Source organism: Daucus carota, chromosome 6 (genome assembly GCF_001625215.2).
Source record: "Daucus carota subsp. sativus chromosome 6, DH1 v3.0, whole genome shotgun sequence".
In the NCBI taxonomy this organism is placed as follows: domain Eukaryota; kingdom Viridiplantae; phylum Streptophyta; class Magnoliopsida; order Apiales; family Apiaceae; genus Daucus; species Daucus carota.
The window spans coordinates 11,664,962-11,683,287 of NC_030386.2; the positions used below are offsets into that span (position 1 = coordinate 11,664,962).

Below are 18,326 nucleotides of genomic sequence, written 5' to 3' on the forward strand. Positions count from 1 at the left end.
GAAGAAAAATCGGGTCGGGACCGTGGAGAGTACTTCAAGATTGAAGTCGTATGAGATTTTGGGGTTGGGGCGAGGCAGCTTCCCAGGTTTACGATGCTCCCAGTGTTGAAAGCCACAGGGCAAATATTTTACGAGCGTCAAGTCTAAATCGTCCGATAAGCGAATCTATCAAAATATCAAATGATATTGAAGAAGCTTATTAAGAAGAGAAGATCAAAAGCGACGAGTGCAATTCTCTAGATTTGTTGATTTTGCACAATATGGTTCCTTACCATTCGTTCGACATGAAGAAGATGAACAAGAGAAAAGAAGACAAAGATGAAGAAGAGGATGAAGAGGAAGAGGAAGAGGACGAGAGGAAGAGGACGAAGAGGAAGAGGACGAAGAGAAGAGGACGAAAGAGGGAAGAGGAAGAAGAGGAAGAGGAAGAAGAAGAAGAGGAAGAAGAGGAAGAGAAGAAGAAGAAGAGGAAGAAGAAGAAGAAGAAGAAAGAAGAAGAAGAAGAAGAAGAAGAAGAAGAAAGAAGAAAGAAGAAGAAGAAGAAGAAAAGAAGAAGAAGAAGAAGAAGAAGAAGAAAGAAGAAGAAGGAAGTGATGACGAGAATGAAAATAATGGGGATGGAGATGATGATTATGATGATGATTTGATGAAATTGATTAATAAAATTGAATATTTTATGATGTTGTTGAATTTAGTACTTCAACTTTCATGAAATTATTGATTTAGCTTTATTGGTTGTTGGATGGTTGTTGGTTTGGTCGCAGGTAAGGCAGAGAAAGGAAACAACAAAACCTTGTTTTTTTGTTAAAATGCGCAGAAAACCGACCGACTAACCTTAAAACCGACCGCTATTACCATTCAAAAAGCAGAAAACCGACCAATTTGTTATATAACCGACCAAGGTTGCCATTCTAAAAAGCAGAAAACCGACCGATTTCAAATATAACCGACCGACTGTTCCATTTCTGAGACAGAAAACCGACCGCGTTAGTGTAAAACCGACCGAGTTTGCATAAATATTTTAAAAAATCCGGTTCGCCTAATTTTCACGTTACGAAGTCACACATGTTAATTATAAACTTGACAAAGATGTTTTAATTTTTTAGACAATTTAAAAAACATTCTTATTTGTACGGATCCCCTAAACAGAAGACTGATCATATACCAGAAGTCTTATTTTGAATTACCTCGTTCACTCTTAATTATTCAAAAATAGATGTTTTATTATTTAAACGATCCAACCGTACGGATGTTAATAAAATAATCTCATCAACCTCGAGACAAAAATTTAGATGATTTCAATGAACCGAAATACACTTTCATAACCTTTTTATTGTGAAAATTTACATAAATAAAATTTTAAATTAAGAAAATATTTTTAAAAAACCCGGTTCGCCTAATTTTCACGTTACGAAGTCACACATGTTAATTATAAACTTGACTAAGATGTTTTAATTTTTTAGACAATTTAAAAAACATTCTTATATGTACGGATCCCCTAAACAGAAGACTGATCATATACCAGAAGTCTTATTTTGAATTACCTCGTTCACTCTTAATTAATCAAAAATTGATGTTTTATTATTTAAATGATCCAACCGTACGGATGTTAATAAAATAATCTCATCAACGTCGATACAAAAAATCATATGATTTCGATGAATCGAAATACACTTTTATTATTACTATATATAAACAAAATATTAAATTAAGAAAATATTTTTTCAAAAACACAAAACCGACCGATTGGACAATAAAATCGACCGACCTTGAAATTACGCGGAAAATGAAATTTTTCGTGAAAAATTAAAACACCCGCGCGACAGAAACGACGTCGTTTGATGGTTCTGCACAGATTTCCAGGTCAAAACCGACCGTGTGATCGGTCGGTTTTGTCGCGTCAGTATATAAACAAAAAAAAGCCCCCCTTTCCTCTTTTATTCTCACACGAACACTGCTGCACGCTCTCCAAACACCGACGAACTCAAGAACTCGAATCAAACACTCTCCAAATTCTTTCAAGGCGGCAAGAATCAAGAATCAAGTGCAATGGCGGCAAGAATCAAGAATCGAAAACCCTCTCCAAAATCCTCTTCAATGGTAGAATCCGAAACCCTCTCCTAACTTTTTTCAAGTTCAATTGTTATAGAGCTTAAATTTGTGTTAGTATAGAGCTCTATTGAACTTCATTTTGTTTAATTTGTTTAGTTTTCAAGCTTTTATATGTATGCATTGTATGTATATAAAATTTGTATATGTTAGTTTGAAAATCTACATGCAAGTTCTTGTCGTCGGTTATTTCATGAGAATGAAAACGATAGGTTTTAGTTTGTGTATATTTGTATATGTTAGTTTTAGTTTGTATATGTTAGTTTTAGTTTGTATATGTTAATTTGTATATGTTAGTTTGGAAATCTCTGTTTTTTATTTTTTTTTATATTTTTGTAGGTTTTATTTTGTGTATATTTGTACTCACATTCATAAGGAGGGCTTGGAATTTGGTTTTGTGGTTGTATTAAGGGGTTGTGGTTTGCATTTGGCATTTTGATATAATTAAGGTGTTGTGGTTTGCATAATTGGTTGTGAATGAAAATTATGTGATATAATTAAGGGGCTGTGGTTTGTATTTTGGCATTTTGATTCATAAGGGGTTGTGGTTTCATTCATTTTGGCGTTTATATGTTCAAAAAGGAGTCGATTCATAAGGTGTTGTGGTTTGCATAATTGGTTGTGAATGAAATTTATGTGATATAATTAAGGGGTTGTGGTTTGCATTTTGATTCATAAGGGGTTGTGGTTTCCATTTAAAGTCGATTATTTTTTGATTCATATTCTAACCAATGGTGTTTGATTAGGGCACCTTGTGGTGGTTTGTCATCCTTGTGGTGATGATCATTGCCTTAATGGCAAGAAAAGGCAAGGGCAAGGGGAAGGCCAAGGAGACAACGAAAGGCAAGGGAAAAGGGAAAGCCAAGGAGACAACTTCCACCCGGAAGGGTAAAGGAAAGTCTAGCACCTTGGCTATACGTGATGAGCCAACTGATTCGGATGAAGGCGGGGAGAATCCGAATGAAGAGGAAGTTCCAAGACAAAGGGTAGTTAGCAGGCCACGATCCCATTCAGCCGGTTTGTTTGGAAAAGTCCCTCCGAAACCAATCCGTATCAATATTTCAGGAGGACAGTAAGTCTACTTGTAGTAACTTATCTATATATATATATATATGTATATCTACATATATATATGTATATCTATATATATATCTGTATCTTGCACTTGTTTAAATTTTGTTGACATACATATATATGTACATATAATCTCTTTTCACATTTTGGTAGTATTGAGATGATCAACCAAAGAAGACTTTGCTTGCTATTGTTCGTGAAAGGTGGCCGGTTGGACATTACACGTTCACCGACATTGTTGAATATGATGATGAATGGCTTAAACATGTAGTCGAGGAATTTAATATAAGCTACTCTTCTTATGCTCACATTGTGATTTGTATGCATGCTTTTTTATTTATTTGTATTATGTGTAAATAGTCTAACCATATGTATGTAATTTATCTTGGTTTTATTATAATTGTAGTTATATTTCAAGCAACAAAAGGAACAAAGCCGGTCCGAAGCAAAAAATATAATTGAGAAGCATATCAAGAACACAATAAAGAGGACGTTGAATGAGCTCAAGACAAATATTGAGCAAAAATCAAAGGAAAGCGGAAAATCAAAATTGAGTTTAAGACCTGGATATTGGTCCGAACTTTTTTGGAAGGATTTATTAAATTATTGGGAAAAGAATGAGGGGCACTTGCATAGGTCATCCGTTGGATCTACGAACCGCAAGAACGTCGAGCAGTTGCATAGTGCCGGTGCCCGGTCTTTTAATAAAGTGAAGGAGGTATATATAAATATCTATTATCATACACACCTTAATTTCTTAATTAAGATTTAATTCACATATATATTATATTGATGATTTAAATTGTTTTTGGAAGGAAATGAAAAGGAAAGAACGAGGAAAGAATCCAACTCGCCTTGAAGTATGGAACCGGACGCATACAAGGGTTGGAAGTGATCCCGAGCACCCCGTGTATACCACGCCGGCTGCAATGGCCATAGCGGTAATTAAATGATTGTCTTGTGTTTTTTCTTAAAGTTTCAATGTCCATTTTACTTTTTAAGTTGTTTAATGTACTGATTGATGCACATTTCTCTGTAGACACGATATGCTTCTATTCTAGAAAGCATGCTGGTGTCGATTACACAAATTGGGGATAGAGACGAGCTCTTGGAATGGTGGTTGTCAGCAACCGGAGTTCCCGAAGGCAAAAAGCCTAAGAAGGACTACCTTGTTGGATTCCCCGAGGCTCGTGCTAGTCAACTTATTCCGACTCTCGCCTCACATTACAGGATTCAACAAGAGGCGAAGCCGGTGGATCTTCCGGTCAGAGACAAGAAGCCGTCATTCCCGACAATGTGTACCTCTCGGTCGTGCGCAATGTGCTCAATGAGGTCCGTGCGAACCCCCTTCAATTTCAGCGACAAATGTCTGAAGAAGAGATCGTGAATTTTGCAAAGACGGCACTAGAGGCCTCCGATCCAGCTGCCGATCCAAGTACAAGGGTTCAATGGAATTCTATGATTGGTGGGGAGATGGTACACATTGTGGGGTCGATGGTCGAGGATATACTCCTCAAAATGGAAAGGAAGGTTGAAGAGGTACGAATTCATATTTGTTATCTACTTGTATTGATTGAGTATGCTTATTGTCTTATTGGTTGTCATTGTCTATTATATGTTCAATTAGGAAAAGGAACGCAGACTCGCAGCGGAGAAGGATTATACTGATCCAGAGGAGCTGTCGGAGGAGGAACGCAGAGGACCCGAAGCCGGTGCTGATGCGGGTGCCAATGCTAGTGCTGCTTCGGGAGCGGATGCTAGTGCTGCCACCGGAGCGGGTGCTAGTGCCGCTGCGGATGGAGCTGCTTCCGATTCAGATGTAAATTAGATTAGTTTGGCTTTTGAATATTTTTGTTTTGAATATTGTGTTTAAGTTGGATTTGAAATTTGGTTAATGCTTGTGAAGGGCTTTTGGTTTGCCCTTGTAGACAATTATATGTTTGATGTTTGGGATTGTAGTTATGGTACATTTTGTTGTTGTTATATATGGTGTTGTGGTTTATGTTATTTTGGATATTGTTGATTGTTGGTTGTTGGTTGTTGGTAGCAGGTATGGCAGTATATAGAAACAGCAGGAATATTTTTTTTTGATAGAAAACCTAGAAAACCGACCGAATATAGACAAAACCGACCACTGTTACCATTCAATTCACAGACAAAACCGACCGCTAAATACATAACCGACCACGGTTACCATTCGAAAAAGCCAGAAAACCGACCGATTGCTTATAACGCGGTCGGTTATCTTTGGGAGACCGGTCGGTTATATACGGTCGGTTTTAAGCCCTGCAAGCGGTCTGCTCGTTAACCGACCAAGTGAATCGGTCGGTTATGGGAAACCGACCGCGGTCGGTCGGTTCTAAGGTCATTCTTTTTGTTTGACTTTTTTGGTCAAATGTTTATAACCGACCATAGGCGGTCGGTTTTATTGCCCTCCACAAATTTGACTTTTCTGGTCAAGATGTTGTAACCGACCACAGACGGTCGGTTTTAGTGCCTTCAACAAATTTGACTTTTTTGGTCAACCAATTATAACCGACCACTACCGGTCGGTTATATTATTCTTAGAACGATTGACCATATTTTGGTCAAACATTTAAACCGACCGACGTCGGTCGGTTATAACTTTACACGTGGCTGTGGCGTCCACGTGGCTCCAGATGGCATTGCAGGGCCCAGGGTAGCGACTTTCTTAAATAAGCAAAACCGACCGACATTTCGGTCGGTTTTCGTCTTTAAACCCGACCAATTCTTTATAACCGACCAGGTTACAACCGACCAGCGTCTCCGGTCGGGTTTAGTGATAAAATCGACCGTTTTTGGCTTTAACCGACCGTTTTTGACGGTCGGTTTTGCTCTGTTTTTTTGTAGTGATATAATTTTTTGTCATGCTGGTAGTGAGATAATTTTTTTGTTTTTTTTCATGGAATGAGTATTAGTTTTTGATTTGTTTGTCAAACAACTCCAAAAAAGTTTAAACGCACTTTAACGTAATTGTTTTTAGTTTTATTATATGTAAATAAAGTTGTATTTTAAAAAATAATATAACGTACTGATTGTAATATACGTCTGAATAACAAGAAGAAAATAAGATCTACAAATTAATTTACAAAAATATATTGAATTGGTCAAGTAGCCAATTAATCGAGTCGGTCATCGAGCACCATTGTTGACTTCTATTATTGGATATGATCCAAGTATACGAACCGATGTAGCGAAATCCTGTAACATTTAACATATAATCAGATTACCATAACAATTTACCTATGTGAGAGATTTATACCGATCATCGTGGTTATGACCTCTATATTTTCTGGGTGGAAGCAAAATTTGTTATTACGAACAAGTAGGTAACTGGTCGGTGATTCCTACATTGCGAAGTTAGGGGCTATTTTTACATTGAATAAGATCAATGATATGTCTTCCAATTTAATGTGTTTAGGTGGAGTAAACCAAACCTTAAATTTTGTGACGACATACTCTACATCTGACTCTTCCTTGACTTCAAAATCAACATAAAAGAGATAATCAAAGCACCTGCATTAATGAATGACCGTTACATATAAGCCGAATTACGAACTGTTTAATTCTGTTAGTGTTTACAAAAAAAGATGTCAAATAAATTATATATTTTCTTCGAATCCTGAAAACAGTGGACTAAGAAAAATACAACTTACTCACCCTTCAGTGGATCTATCAGCCACATTCGGTAGTATATTTCTTTGAGGCCTGCTCACAACCTACAACCACGACCAAGAGAAACAACTTTTAATTTGTACATATTCACTAGCTTCACATAATTGATTTAGTTTCCTTTGTAGCATGCTTACCTTTGTGAGCTTTAATGTTTTACTGGTTGCAAATACTGAAAGGGTTTTATGCACATCTTTAGGGCTTTCTCGCAGAGTGAATACAAGGCTCGTCCGAAAAGGAACACAAAGAACTTGCATAGGAAATTTAAAACAAGAAATTACTGATGAAAAATTTAAAGAATTTTCCGCTACATACTTTGAAGGACCCATCATTTGTAGGAACTATAGGATCTCTAGCTAGTATCCAGAAACGGGTAATACTTCCCTTATTCCTGTCCAGCACCAAGAAATCATATATTATAAATGTCATATTTAATGAACATATATAATATAACCTCCTAGACTAAACGTAAATAAGGAAACCAGATGATTCAAGAAATTTTACCTGGATTCCTCTTGCAACTACGTGCAAGTTATATAATCCAACAGCTTTTTCACTTCCGATTACACCAGTGTGGTCTTCGGCGGTACCAATTACAAGACCAGTGGTTTCTTGCTTATATGATAGTATAAGCTGGACCAAACAATGTGGTTTAGGGAAAAAGGTGACTGATACAAATATTGAACGGGATGACAATTAGATAACTGGAGATCACCTGAGCATAATATGGATCATCAATAACAATGTCTTTTTCAACACCCAGGTTACCCAGGAACGTTTTGGTTTGCCCAAGTGCCTGCCGATGAGCAACAAGTTGTCAATTGATAAATTGAAGTATTGAACTATATAAGACGATATATAATTGTGACATCACATCATAGATTATTGCTGACCTGTGGATGTCATAGAACACGTTTCAACTGTTCTAGTTTGACGCCAGGTCGTGCTAGGAGGCAGAAGTTGGTGGATACTTCAACTTCACCAACAATCCAAAGATAAATAAAATCGGTGGAGCATTTTCTTCATTGTTTTCTATAAATATAAATAAAAGTAATTTAATTAAAAAAATTTAGCAAAAATCCAAAGATAACATAATAACAATACTCATGTCAAGGCACACTAACACTACTGCGTCATTCTAATACATGAGAACTTGGTCAATCCCATATTCTTATACAAAGTATTTAATCCACCTTCTGACTTTTTATTATTCAAAAATTTATTAATATCCAAAACAATTCAAAATTTAAATGAAACAAAAATCCACGTACTTTGTACAATCATTTTAAACTCATTGTTTTTGTTAATACGATTTATATTGAAACGTTTAAACTTTTTATACATAAATTTCTTTTGGCTGAGTTCAATAAAATATAATGAACAAGTTATCCATCTATTATGATAATAATATATCTTATATAACTGTGTCCATGTGTGAAACATTTTAAAATATAGTTGGGCCGACTTAATTATATCTCAATACCAAGAACTTTGTAAGTGTATTAGAGGAGAATTTTACAAAACAAAGAAATGTGTCAAAAATCTAAATAATGAAAGCATTTAACTTGTTGGTATACTATTATTGTGGTAACTTAATTTGTGTGAGAGATATTGAGGGAGTTGTGGTGAATTTAATTATATTACATGTAGTCTAGGAGAGGTATGAGCATGACATTAATTGAGATGGAGACCATTGAGAATGAGCGATGAAAATAAGATATGGTTATACTAGAAATGAATGTGTTACGATAAACATCAAATATTATGGCAAGTATGATGAACAATAATAAGTTAAATAATGTGATAATGGAGAATTAATTACTAGTTACCTTAAAAAAGGAGTTCTCATGTTGGAGGCCCATCTTACTAAGCTCATTAGGGTGATATTGACGGAAGAGAGGCCCATTAGGGATAGAGCGTGTAGCCGAATTCAAAATAGCCCTTAAAAGCTCGGTTTGAGACGGACCTGAAAACTGAGCAAAAATAGATGTTAGGAGGGCATGACTGTTTCTCCCTCGTTTGTCCCCATTTCGGTCGAATTCTCCAATTATTAGGCAAACATCAAATGAAGTGAGGAAACGCCGATTTAAATTAATTCAAGGTGGACATCAAAGAATCAAGCCCTCATCACAGATCATTATTAAAGCAATTATGTTGAGTGAATAACAATCTTAAATTGGTGTTTCCAATTGAATAATTACAAACAAAATTGTACAATGTATATTGTTTGACGACAGAATCGCACTCAAACTCACACAACTCAAATATTTAGAAAAAGTACTGGATTTTATATAAAAAGCATTGCTTGAAAGTACTTGATCACAAATGATTTGGTAAAAGGCTTTATATAGGATTCAATAGAAAGATCTAGATACGTAGGTAAATTCTAGAATTCAAAGGAATCACTAGAACTTTCTCGTATATATATTATAATATTAATTCTCATATCCAATGGCATTTTGCACTTATTTGGATTTTAATTTAATATATATTCCGCTTTAATTTAGATACGTAGGTAAATTACTTTAATTGTTTTTCTGAATAAACCATTTTAGTGTGGAAATATAATATAGAGGTTTTCTTATAAATACCCAAGTCCAAATTTTTTTTGCAAAAATACTATATCTTTTCAAATTCTGCAAAAAATATCAAATTTTTGAAAATATTTGCAAAAATAATGTTTGCAACCATACTTGTAATTCATGCGCCGCTAATTAATTGAAGTTGCATCTCGTTACATCTAGTTGTAGATCATTTTTGCAAATATTTTCTAAAACTTTATTATTTTTGCAAATATTTTTAAAAATAGTAAAATCGTAGCAGCAACAGTGCCTTGCTACAACCAAATTTTTCAACAGTGCCTTGCTACAACCAAATTTTTTCCTACATCGTCAACAGCAAGCCTCTCCATTTCTTCTCCATCTCTTTTTTCACTCTCAAGAATGTTAATCCTTCTTATAAACCAGGAATGATTGCTTGAGCACGTGCACACAAAGGGGGATCTATCCACAGGAAATAGTTACAACATCGATCTGGATATGTCCAGAATCTTCGCCCAGCGTTTGCGGTGGTCCACGCCGTTTGTTGAGCCGCCCATTTCCTAGAGAAGCACTTGCTAGCCATGGATTTTTCACCAAAAAAGATGTAGATATATGGGTGTGTGTGTGTCTGACTATGTATAAGTCTAGGGTTATAATGTTTATAATGAGGATAAACATCGATTAGAGCCCTTAGAGTTAGGAAATTACAGCAATAAAACACCCCCCCCCCCCCCGTTAAAGTTAACGGCCAAACATAACGGGAGGCGGTCAAAAGGCGCAAATCGAAGTGAGATTAAAACTATGAGTTGTTTTCTGCAAAAAAAAAAAATACTTTAAGACCAAAATGAAAAAACGGTATAATATAGTGGATGCAAAGTGTCATTTACTCTAAAAAAACTTAAAAAAAGTGGTACTTTTGCTAAATTCACTATAATTATACTATACAAAAATAAAAATTATATGCGGCATATATTGTGACGCCCTCCAAATCCGGGTCATAGACTTGGGGGTCACACACAATATAAACCTGTAAACAATAATAATATATGCATTGACCCTAAACATCCACGGATCGCTCCAAGTTATAGTATGAAACAAGCCACAACATAACTTATATTACAATACGTCGAATCCCAGTCAATATCTTACAGCTTACAACATAAAACGCAGTGCTTACACACAAAAAAATACTCAAAAGTCCATAATATCAGCAACTCCTAGCAAGGCTTCACAACACTCATCCTGATACCTTAGCTTGATGACTAGCCTGTGGGTCCTCGCTAACAGTAGTCTCTTTCTTCACTGGAAAAGAACATAAGGAATCGCAAGAGTGAGCTTACAGCTCAGCAAGTAATATAAACATTAAACTGAAGTTCAACATTTATCAATAAGAAAGGATCCAAGGCACACATTGGATATTCATATTTTTATTTAAAAACCAAGGTTAGGCTGCTGATCAGTCACGCACTAACCCCGAGCCAGGTACATACCAAGCTCTATTACTGGATCCAAGGCACACATTGGCCTAATGACCACGAATATGGTCTGACCACGAATCTGGTCCACATTTATAAAACAATCCAATTCTTTAACAATATAATGAAAGCCACAATATCTCAGTAATTCAGAATCAATATCATTTGAATAGAAACAATAGTACCAAGACAGAATCAGAATTGTCCAATCAGAATTATTATCACTAGGGGTGCAATACTTATCAAGATTAAAAGACAATTCAGAAATAGGTTTAAGTATCATCACAATGTCTGAAGAATGGCTTGAAGTTGAAAGAAAGATCAAGTATATGGTGAAAATAATCTGGTGTTTGTAGAGGAAACAATGTAAGTGAGAATGGCTTGAGGTTTCAAATATGTTTACCTTGTAGGAAGTTCAAGTGTTAGGGTGTATATGTGTGAACATTCTTCAAAGTTCATTTTAGGTGTTTTGGTATGACATTGTCTAAATTGGTGAAGTGTTGTAGCATATAGGCTTGTACTGTTTGGTCATTCAAGGATGGAAGAACATCAAAGTATATGATTGGTGTTTCCAAGTCTCAAAGAAATGGGTACAAGTTCAACTGAAATCAAGAAAATCAAGGTTCGGCTTATAATTCAGGTGTTGAAAGGATTGAATAAGGTTTATCAATAATCAGGATCAATAGCACAATATATCAACAGATGTACTTTCAAATCTATCCAGAAAACAATATCATATGCAGGAGAGTAACTCAAGGAGTTTACAGAAATATAAGTTGAGAATAGAGCACTTGCCTTATCCTGAAGATTCACCTTTCTCTATAGCTTTCACTAACCAGAATCACTCCAATACTACTTGCTTTCCCTTTCTAAGCCTGTCCTTCTCTGATAATCACAATATTCATCTATCAATACTCAATCTCATATCATCCTATTTGTTTCATAATCGAAACAAGCTTTTATCTACCCTTCGTTTCACTTAAATCCGACTTACGGTTCAAAAGATACGAATAAAACAGTCATACAATGTTCACATAAGCATTTCACATATCAATCAAGTAGCACATAGCACATAACACATAAGAGAATCAATGGAATAGCTTTTCAGAAAAGGTTTGGGGTTAAAATGATTTTTCTGGTATTTATTATGAATTTTCAAACATTTTTCGGAGTAAAAACGGGTAAAAGAATCAATTTATAACCGAATAAACAAGTTCGACTACTCGAAATAAGGTTCGAAATCACTTGAAATCAATTAACGAACCTTCAACATATTTTAGAATAATTTTCTAAAGCTTGAAACTATTTTTCTGGACTTTTAAAACAATTAATAATCCAATTAATAAATTAATTAAAATCAATTAATAAATAATTAAAACAATTAATCAATTAATATTTGAATTAATTGACTAATTATAATAATTAATTACTAATTAAAATTAATTAATAAATTAAATTAGATTTGTTTTTGAATAAAGAAATAATTAAAAACTATTTTTGAAAATAAATAAATGATTTTCGAAATAAAAATAAATTAAATAAAATTGTTTTAAAAGTTTTGAAACTTCAGGGTTTGAATTGCAAGTTTCGAAAACCTGGGGAGGGACTGAGTTGAGAAATTGAAAAGTTGGGTATTACAATTTCACCACCTCCAAAAGTCCAGGTGGCAAACTGCAATTTTGCAGCCGCGGTCCCTGGCTTCGCCGGTGGTGGCGTTTCCAGCAGCCAGAGGCTCCCAGGAGGTGCAGATCGCCTCCTCAGGCGACCCCAAATCTATTCCAGGCGTCAAAACGCCCGTACAAGGCCAGAATCGACCGGAATAGCTCGAAGAAACTCGCCGTCGCCGGCGAGTTTTCTTCTTGCCGATTCGTTCGATTCCGGCATCCCACATACAATCCATACACATAAATCGACTCCTCTACACATCCCCAATCTATTCCTCACTTCAATTTACACTGATAACTCCAGAATAACAAAACCCCAATTTCAATTGAAAACATTCATACGGGTTATAAACCCTAATTTCAATTTCGAAGGATTAAACTCAATTTTGAACATGTTATTGAACTCCAAATCATGCATATAATATACCAAAATGCTCAGGAGAAGATTATCTACAACATGGAAGCATAAAATCACATAAAACACATCAAAATCAAAAAGCCCTAATTAAACCCTAATTAGCCCGAATTTTAAAACTTAAATTATGAAATGATAATTATGAAAAATAAAATAGTAATTATCCTATTTATAATTACGAGTAACTGGCCCCCATTTGGATCATATCGGATATAAAATACACTTCTTAATCATTAAGTATTAATAAAACTGATCCATTCGGGACCGTCTTTAAAGATAATTATTAAATACACACATTACGAGAAATTTATGGGGCTCTGAGCTTTGTCTGGCACGAAATACGAAAATATAATGCTCGAGTCAAAATAATCTGAGGTGTTAAAATTATCCGGTGTACACAATTATTGATACGATAATTAATAATAAAATATTCATAGAATCGTTCCGAAATGCTGTCACGTAAATCCGTACACCAGATGAGAGAGGTTAAAACACGAAAGTTGTTCAGAATGTCTCGAATAACAAACCAGCGAAATTTCCCGGAAGCCCCCCGGGGTTTAATTATCGAATAAACGGGTTTAAAATCAATTAATAATAATACTTTATAATATACTTAATTAAATCCTTAAATCAAATATCAAATCATATAATAATCCATAATTTACCAAGTAAGTGCCTAAATTCTCCATATTTTGATCTGATCATATAAAAATTATAATCTTACAAGTCATAACACATATAGGCAATCATTTAACAAGTCACTTAACATATAATTCACAATTAATTCACATAATATTCACGAAATATTCACATACTACAATAAATAAATACACGTCGAAATCTCGGATATTACATATATAATGCAAAAATTTTGCTAGCCGGGATAGCGGGGATTACCATTATACATCCCTAACTTTTAACGGATCAGTTGGCCAAGAAGAAATTCTTATTAATTTTAAACTGAAATTTTTGATCTGAACAAAATAACTACTAAATTTTGAAATCCAGGAAATCCAGCTAGAGGGAGCTCAGATACTAAATTCTGAACAAAAATGTTCAGATATCAAAGAGGATGAAGAATCTGAATCAAGAAGTTTACTCTCTGTGGAAAAACCAGGCTGGTTAGGCTCAGGTATCTCACATTTACTACTTAACATAAGTGACACAACAGCCATGCTTGTTCTGTTTTCTGGGAACGGTTGTACACACAATAGTGCAATTTGAATAGTGCGATACACGTCGAAGTGATTGCATGACGCTAGGATCACATCATCAATTATGTCCAGAAAATTTTCCTCTTTGTAGAGTCTCCAAGCCTAAAAGAATAATTCAATATGATACATTAAAAGATGTTTTATCATGAAATATTAGCAGCATTCTAAAAGTCTCAGTGATCAATCCACTTGTTAAATGCCTATTGTAGACATTTATTGATTCATCAGTAGAACCATAAGCCAGCTTGAAATCAAATCATCAGAGCAAATACGGAGTTTGTTAAAGTTTATAAGTTATAGTCACTTTGTTCAAAACTAATTAGTCAATATTTACGGTACTATTTGCTAGAGGTTCAGATCGGTGTTGGCCCCCAATGTCACTATTTACAAGCAAAAAAACCTCTATTGTCATTTTCAGAAAAAATGACCCCAACCGTCACTTCAAAACGCAACTTCGTGTTGTGTTTATAGAAACGCAACTGAGCTGAAAATGCAACTTCAAGTCGTGCTTTCTTCATAAAAATCAAAATGCAACTTTGAGTCATGTCTTGAAGTGACAGTTGGGCCGGACAATTTTTCCAGAAAATGACACTGAGGTCCACTTGGCTTAAAATAGTGACTTTTGAGACCTTTTCTCAGTTCAGTTAGTAGTTAGACTATGAACGCAGTTATTGGCTTATTTATAATTTTGCGATAATTTACATTTTAAATTGTTAAATACTTAGCTTACCTGGCCAAGAAGATTAAGGCTGGGATCCGGTTGGTAAAAACCTTTCATTCTCTTTCCACTTATAATTTCTAGCACTAATACCCCAAAGCTATAAACATCAGACTTAAAAGAGAAAATTTCATCTAGTGCATACTCTGGAGACATGTAGCCACTGCAGAGAATCCACAAAATTGAGAGACATATTAGCTTCAATCAATGAAACTGAAATGTTGAATTGTTAAAGTGTCTTACAATGTTCCGACAACTCTTGTTGTATTTGCTTCACTTTCACTTCCCCAGAAACTCTTAGCGGTGCCAAAGTCTGAGATTTTTTGATTCATCTCATGGTCTAGTAGTATATTCCCAGCTTTGAGATCTCTATGGATGATCCGTATCCTAGAGTCTTGGTGAAGATAGAGAAGGCCCTTAGCTATCCCATATATAATGTTGTAGCGCTTTGGCCAATCCAGAGATCTGCTTCGTTCCTTGTCTGTCAAATTAGTAATCTAAGTTAGTCAACTGCATTTATTTGTAAGTAAATGGATTTTGCTGTTATACTGTCAAACAATAATAGATTCTAACTTATTACGCTATTATATATAGATAAAAAAAATTAACTACGAGAGATGACTTGAAATGTTCTAACGATTGCTGTACTGAATATATGGAAATCAAGGCTTTTGTTGGGCATGTATTCGTAAGTCAGTAGCATTTCTCCTTCGTCAATGCTGCATCCCAGAAGCCTCACAAGATTTCGGTGTTGAAGTTCAGAAATACATAAAACCTCATTCTTGAACTCGTATAGTCCTTGTTTAGAAGTCTTTGAGAGCCTTTTTACTTTCATAAGGACTTAAGGTATTTACTGATGATTCTGGATCCAATTCAGATATTTAATTATTAAACATTTTAGACTTATTCTTTTATTGATATATTCACATTAGCAGATTTTTTACATAGTTACATAGATCCCATTAACTCCATGTTAGTATGATATTGTCCATCTGGCCCGTGGCCAACCCGGGATGAATTGGTTTTTGGACTCCTCCCAAAAGGTCTCATACTAATGGAGTTGTTTTGATGGGTTATAATTAAGACGAATCTTCTTTATGTTAATGACGTGGACTTGGGTTAGACACCCACTTAACAATAAAGTACTTATATCTGCTACTTCAAATTCAATGGTGTGCAAGGAACTCTCTAACATCATATAATGATTGTATGACAATACTCTGTTCTAGACAGAGAATTAAAATAACTATCTTGGTATCTTTTCCAACAACATAATGATCGTTTTGTGTTAGTAAAATACTCTTAATATATGTCTCGTCAGAACATAAGTAAATCAATATAATTACCATGTAAACAGGTCCAAAGCCGCCTTCTCCAAGCTTATTGTTTTCCGAGAAATCGTTGGTTGCTTCAGCAATTGTTACCAAGTCAAACAATGGTAATTCCAGACCTTTCTTCTCACTATTATGTGTTGATTCACCTTGTACGTCAAATCCAAATTTTCCTGAGAAATGGGGAACAAAAGGACACTCTAATACTTGTGTAATGACAAAAACAGAATTAACAAATTACAATATTTTCCTACATGATGAAAGTCACTGGTGTGCTGAGAAGCTAAAGAGTTAATATCAGTAAATTATTGGCTTACCTTTTTTTCTTAGAGTTCGTTTTCGATACACAGTTGATATAAACAGGCTTAGGAATACTGTTACTACAACTAATACAGCAATGATAATAATCCACAGCGGCTTCTTTGCTCTTCTAATTGTACTTCTTCCTGTGCATATGAAATTTTAGAACAAAATCATAATCTAAACTGATATTATAAACATTAAGTGGACTAATTTTACTCACCTAATTCTCCAGCAGCCCTTCTTACATAAAGATCTTGAACATTTCCCAGATATTCTCTAATATCAAGCAGGTCACCGAACCACAATAAGCATCCACTTCCACCTTCTTTTACATCAATATTTCCATATGCTGTGCATGAACAGTTCTTCAAGCACTTAGCTGCACATTCCTCTAGGGTCAGACTTCGATCAAACCATGAATTTTGAGTGTATGGAAATTTGAGATTGGAGTAACTCTGAAAACTATCTTCATTCCCACACAACAACTTAGATATGCGAACACAACCATCAGAATGATCAGCTAACCTCCATTTTTCTGAAAATTTTGGCTCAAACCCATCCAAACACCCACAGATGTCACGTCCGTAAGTTTTCTCAGTAATGTTACAAATACCATATGCCCCACATAAAGCAAAGTCGTCGCATTTATCTGTTGGTAGAGTCACAGTGTTATCCCAACCTTGCATATTGTTAGTCCAGGTAAGAATTTTTAGATCTCCGTCTGAATTTAAGATTATTCTCATCGCAGCAGAACTATTGAGAAGTTTAAACATGTAATACAAATCCTTTTCATCAGACACAACATCATATGTGAAAACCATATTCTGCATCAAATTTGACTTGCCACCAAACTGAACACCATTTCATGGTCCAAACCTGAATCTCATAGCTGAACCTTTCCATACAACTCGCTGTGGATATCCTTTTAGATAGACTCCATATGTGTAATTGCCTGGAGATGGATCATCCGGGCTCTTCCAGGATATGAGATACCTTTCTAAGTGTTTCACCAAGTCCCAGCCAAACTTCATGCCTGGTAGAATAGTATCGCCAAGGTGATCAAAACTCTGCCAGACGAAATCTTCAGGATAACTGTCATTTGCATATCTGATCACAAGATTTCCTGTATCTAACAGTTGCGCCACAGGACTCATCACAGTATTTGATGAGTTGGATGACCAAATTATTTTATTGTCACCATTAGTGAGTACCAAATTTCCATTAGCGTCAAACATGAGCACGCCTGATGTATCAGCAAGTGGCGTGTCTCTATTAGCAACCCAGACAACAGTCAGATTGGCTATATTTTTGTACCATATGCCCAAGAACCGACTCTTTAAATTACCAGGGGTAAAGAATCCCATTTGAAAAGTTTCTTTAGCCGACATGATGGTGCTGTTATCATCGTCTCTAATGGTTTGATTAACAGTTATAGTATCAATTGCATTTGCCATATTTGTAAAGGTGAAAAGCATCAAACTGGAGCAAAACAGAATGAAGTAAGTGCTTTCCATTGATCAGGTATAGTTGCTGTATCTACAAATATATACTAAAAGAATAACGTTTAATAGCTTTCCATTGATACAACATACGTTCTTGCATGCACATCTCAATCTCGTCAATGTTAGTTTAACTATTATGTAATCAAGTTAGCGGATAAAAGTCTTGAATGCTACCAATATTCTAATCTCTGATTGTCCATCGTCGAATGCTACAATAATTAAAGACCAATGTATTGACCTGGACTCTGCTTTATTTATCTTAAGTAGCCAAGAGACTATCAACTTACT

At 35.1% G+C, this 18,326-nt stretch overlaps 2 protein-coding genes across 2 annotated transcripts; both read right to left on the reverse strand.

Moving 5' to 3' along the window:
- Positions 1-6,336: 6,336 nt before the first annotated feature.
- LOC108225878 (G-type lectin S-receptor-like serine/threonine-protein kinase At4g27290) lies at positions 6,337-17,357 on the reverse strand. Its single transcript, XM_064080052.1, has 10 exons — positions 16,757-17,357; positions 16,551-16,679; positions 16,249-16,439; positions 15,146-15,399; positions 14,915-15,065; positions 7,592-7,672; positions 7,381-7,509; positions 6,865-6,923; positions 6,642-6,720; positions 6,337-6,405 (listed from the first exon to the last, which is right to left on the reverse strand). The coding sequence occupies exons 1-10, from the start codon at positions 17,355-17,357 to the stop codon at positions 6,337-6,339; spliced, it is 1,743 nt and encodes a 580-aa protein (XP_063936122.1).
- A 42-nt stretch (positions 17,358-17,399) lies between these two features.
- On the reverse strand, positions 17,400-17,990 carry LOC108225877 (G-type lectin S-receptor-like serine/threonine-protein kinase At4g27290). Its single transcript, XM_017400832.2, has one exon. The coding sequence runs from the start codon at positions 17,988-17,990 to the stop codon at positions 17,400-17,402; it is 591 nt and encodes a 196-aa protein (XP_017256321.1).
- Between the last annotated feature and the right edge of the window lie 336 nt (positions 17,991-18,326).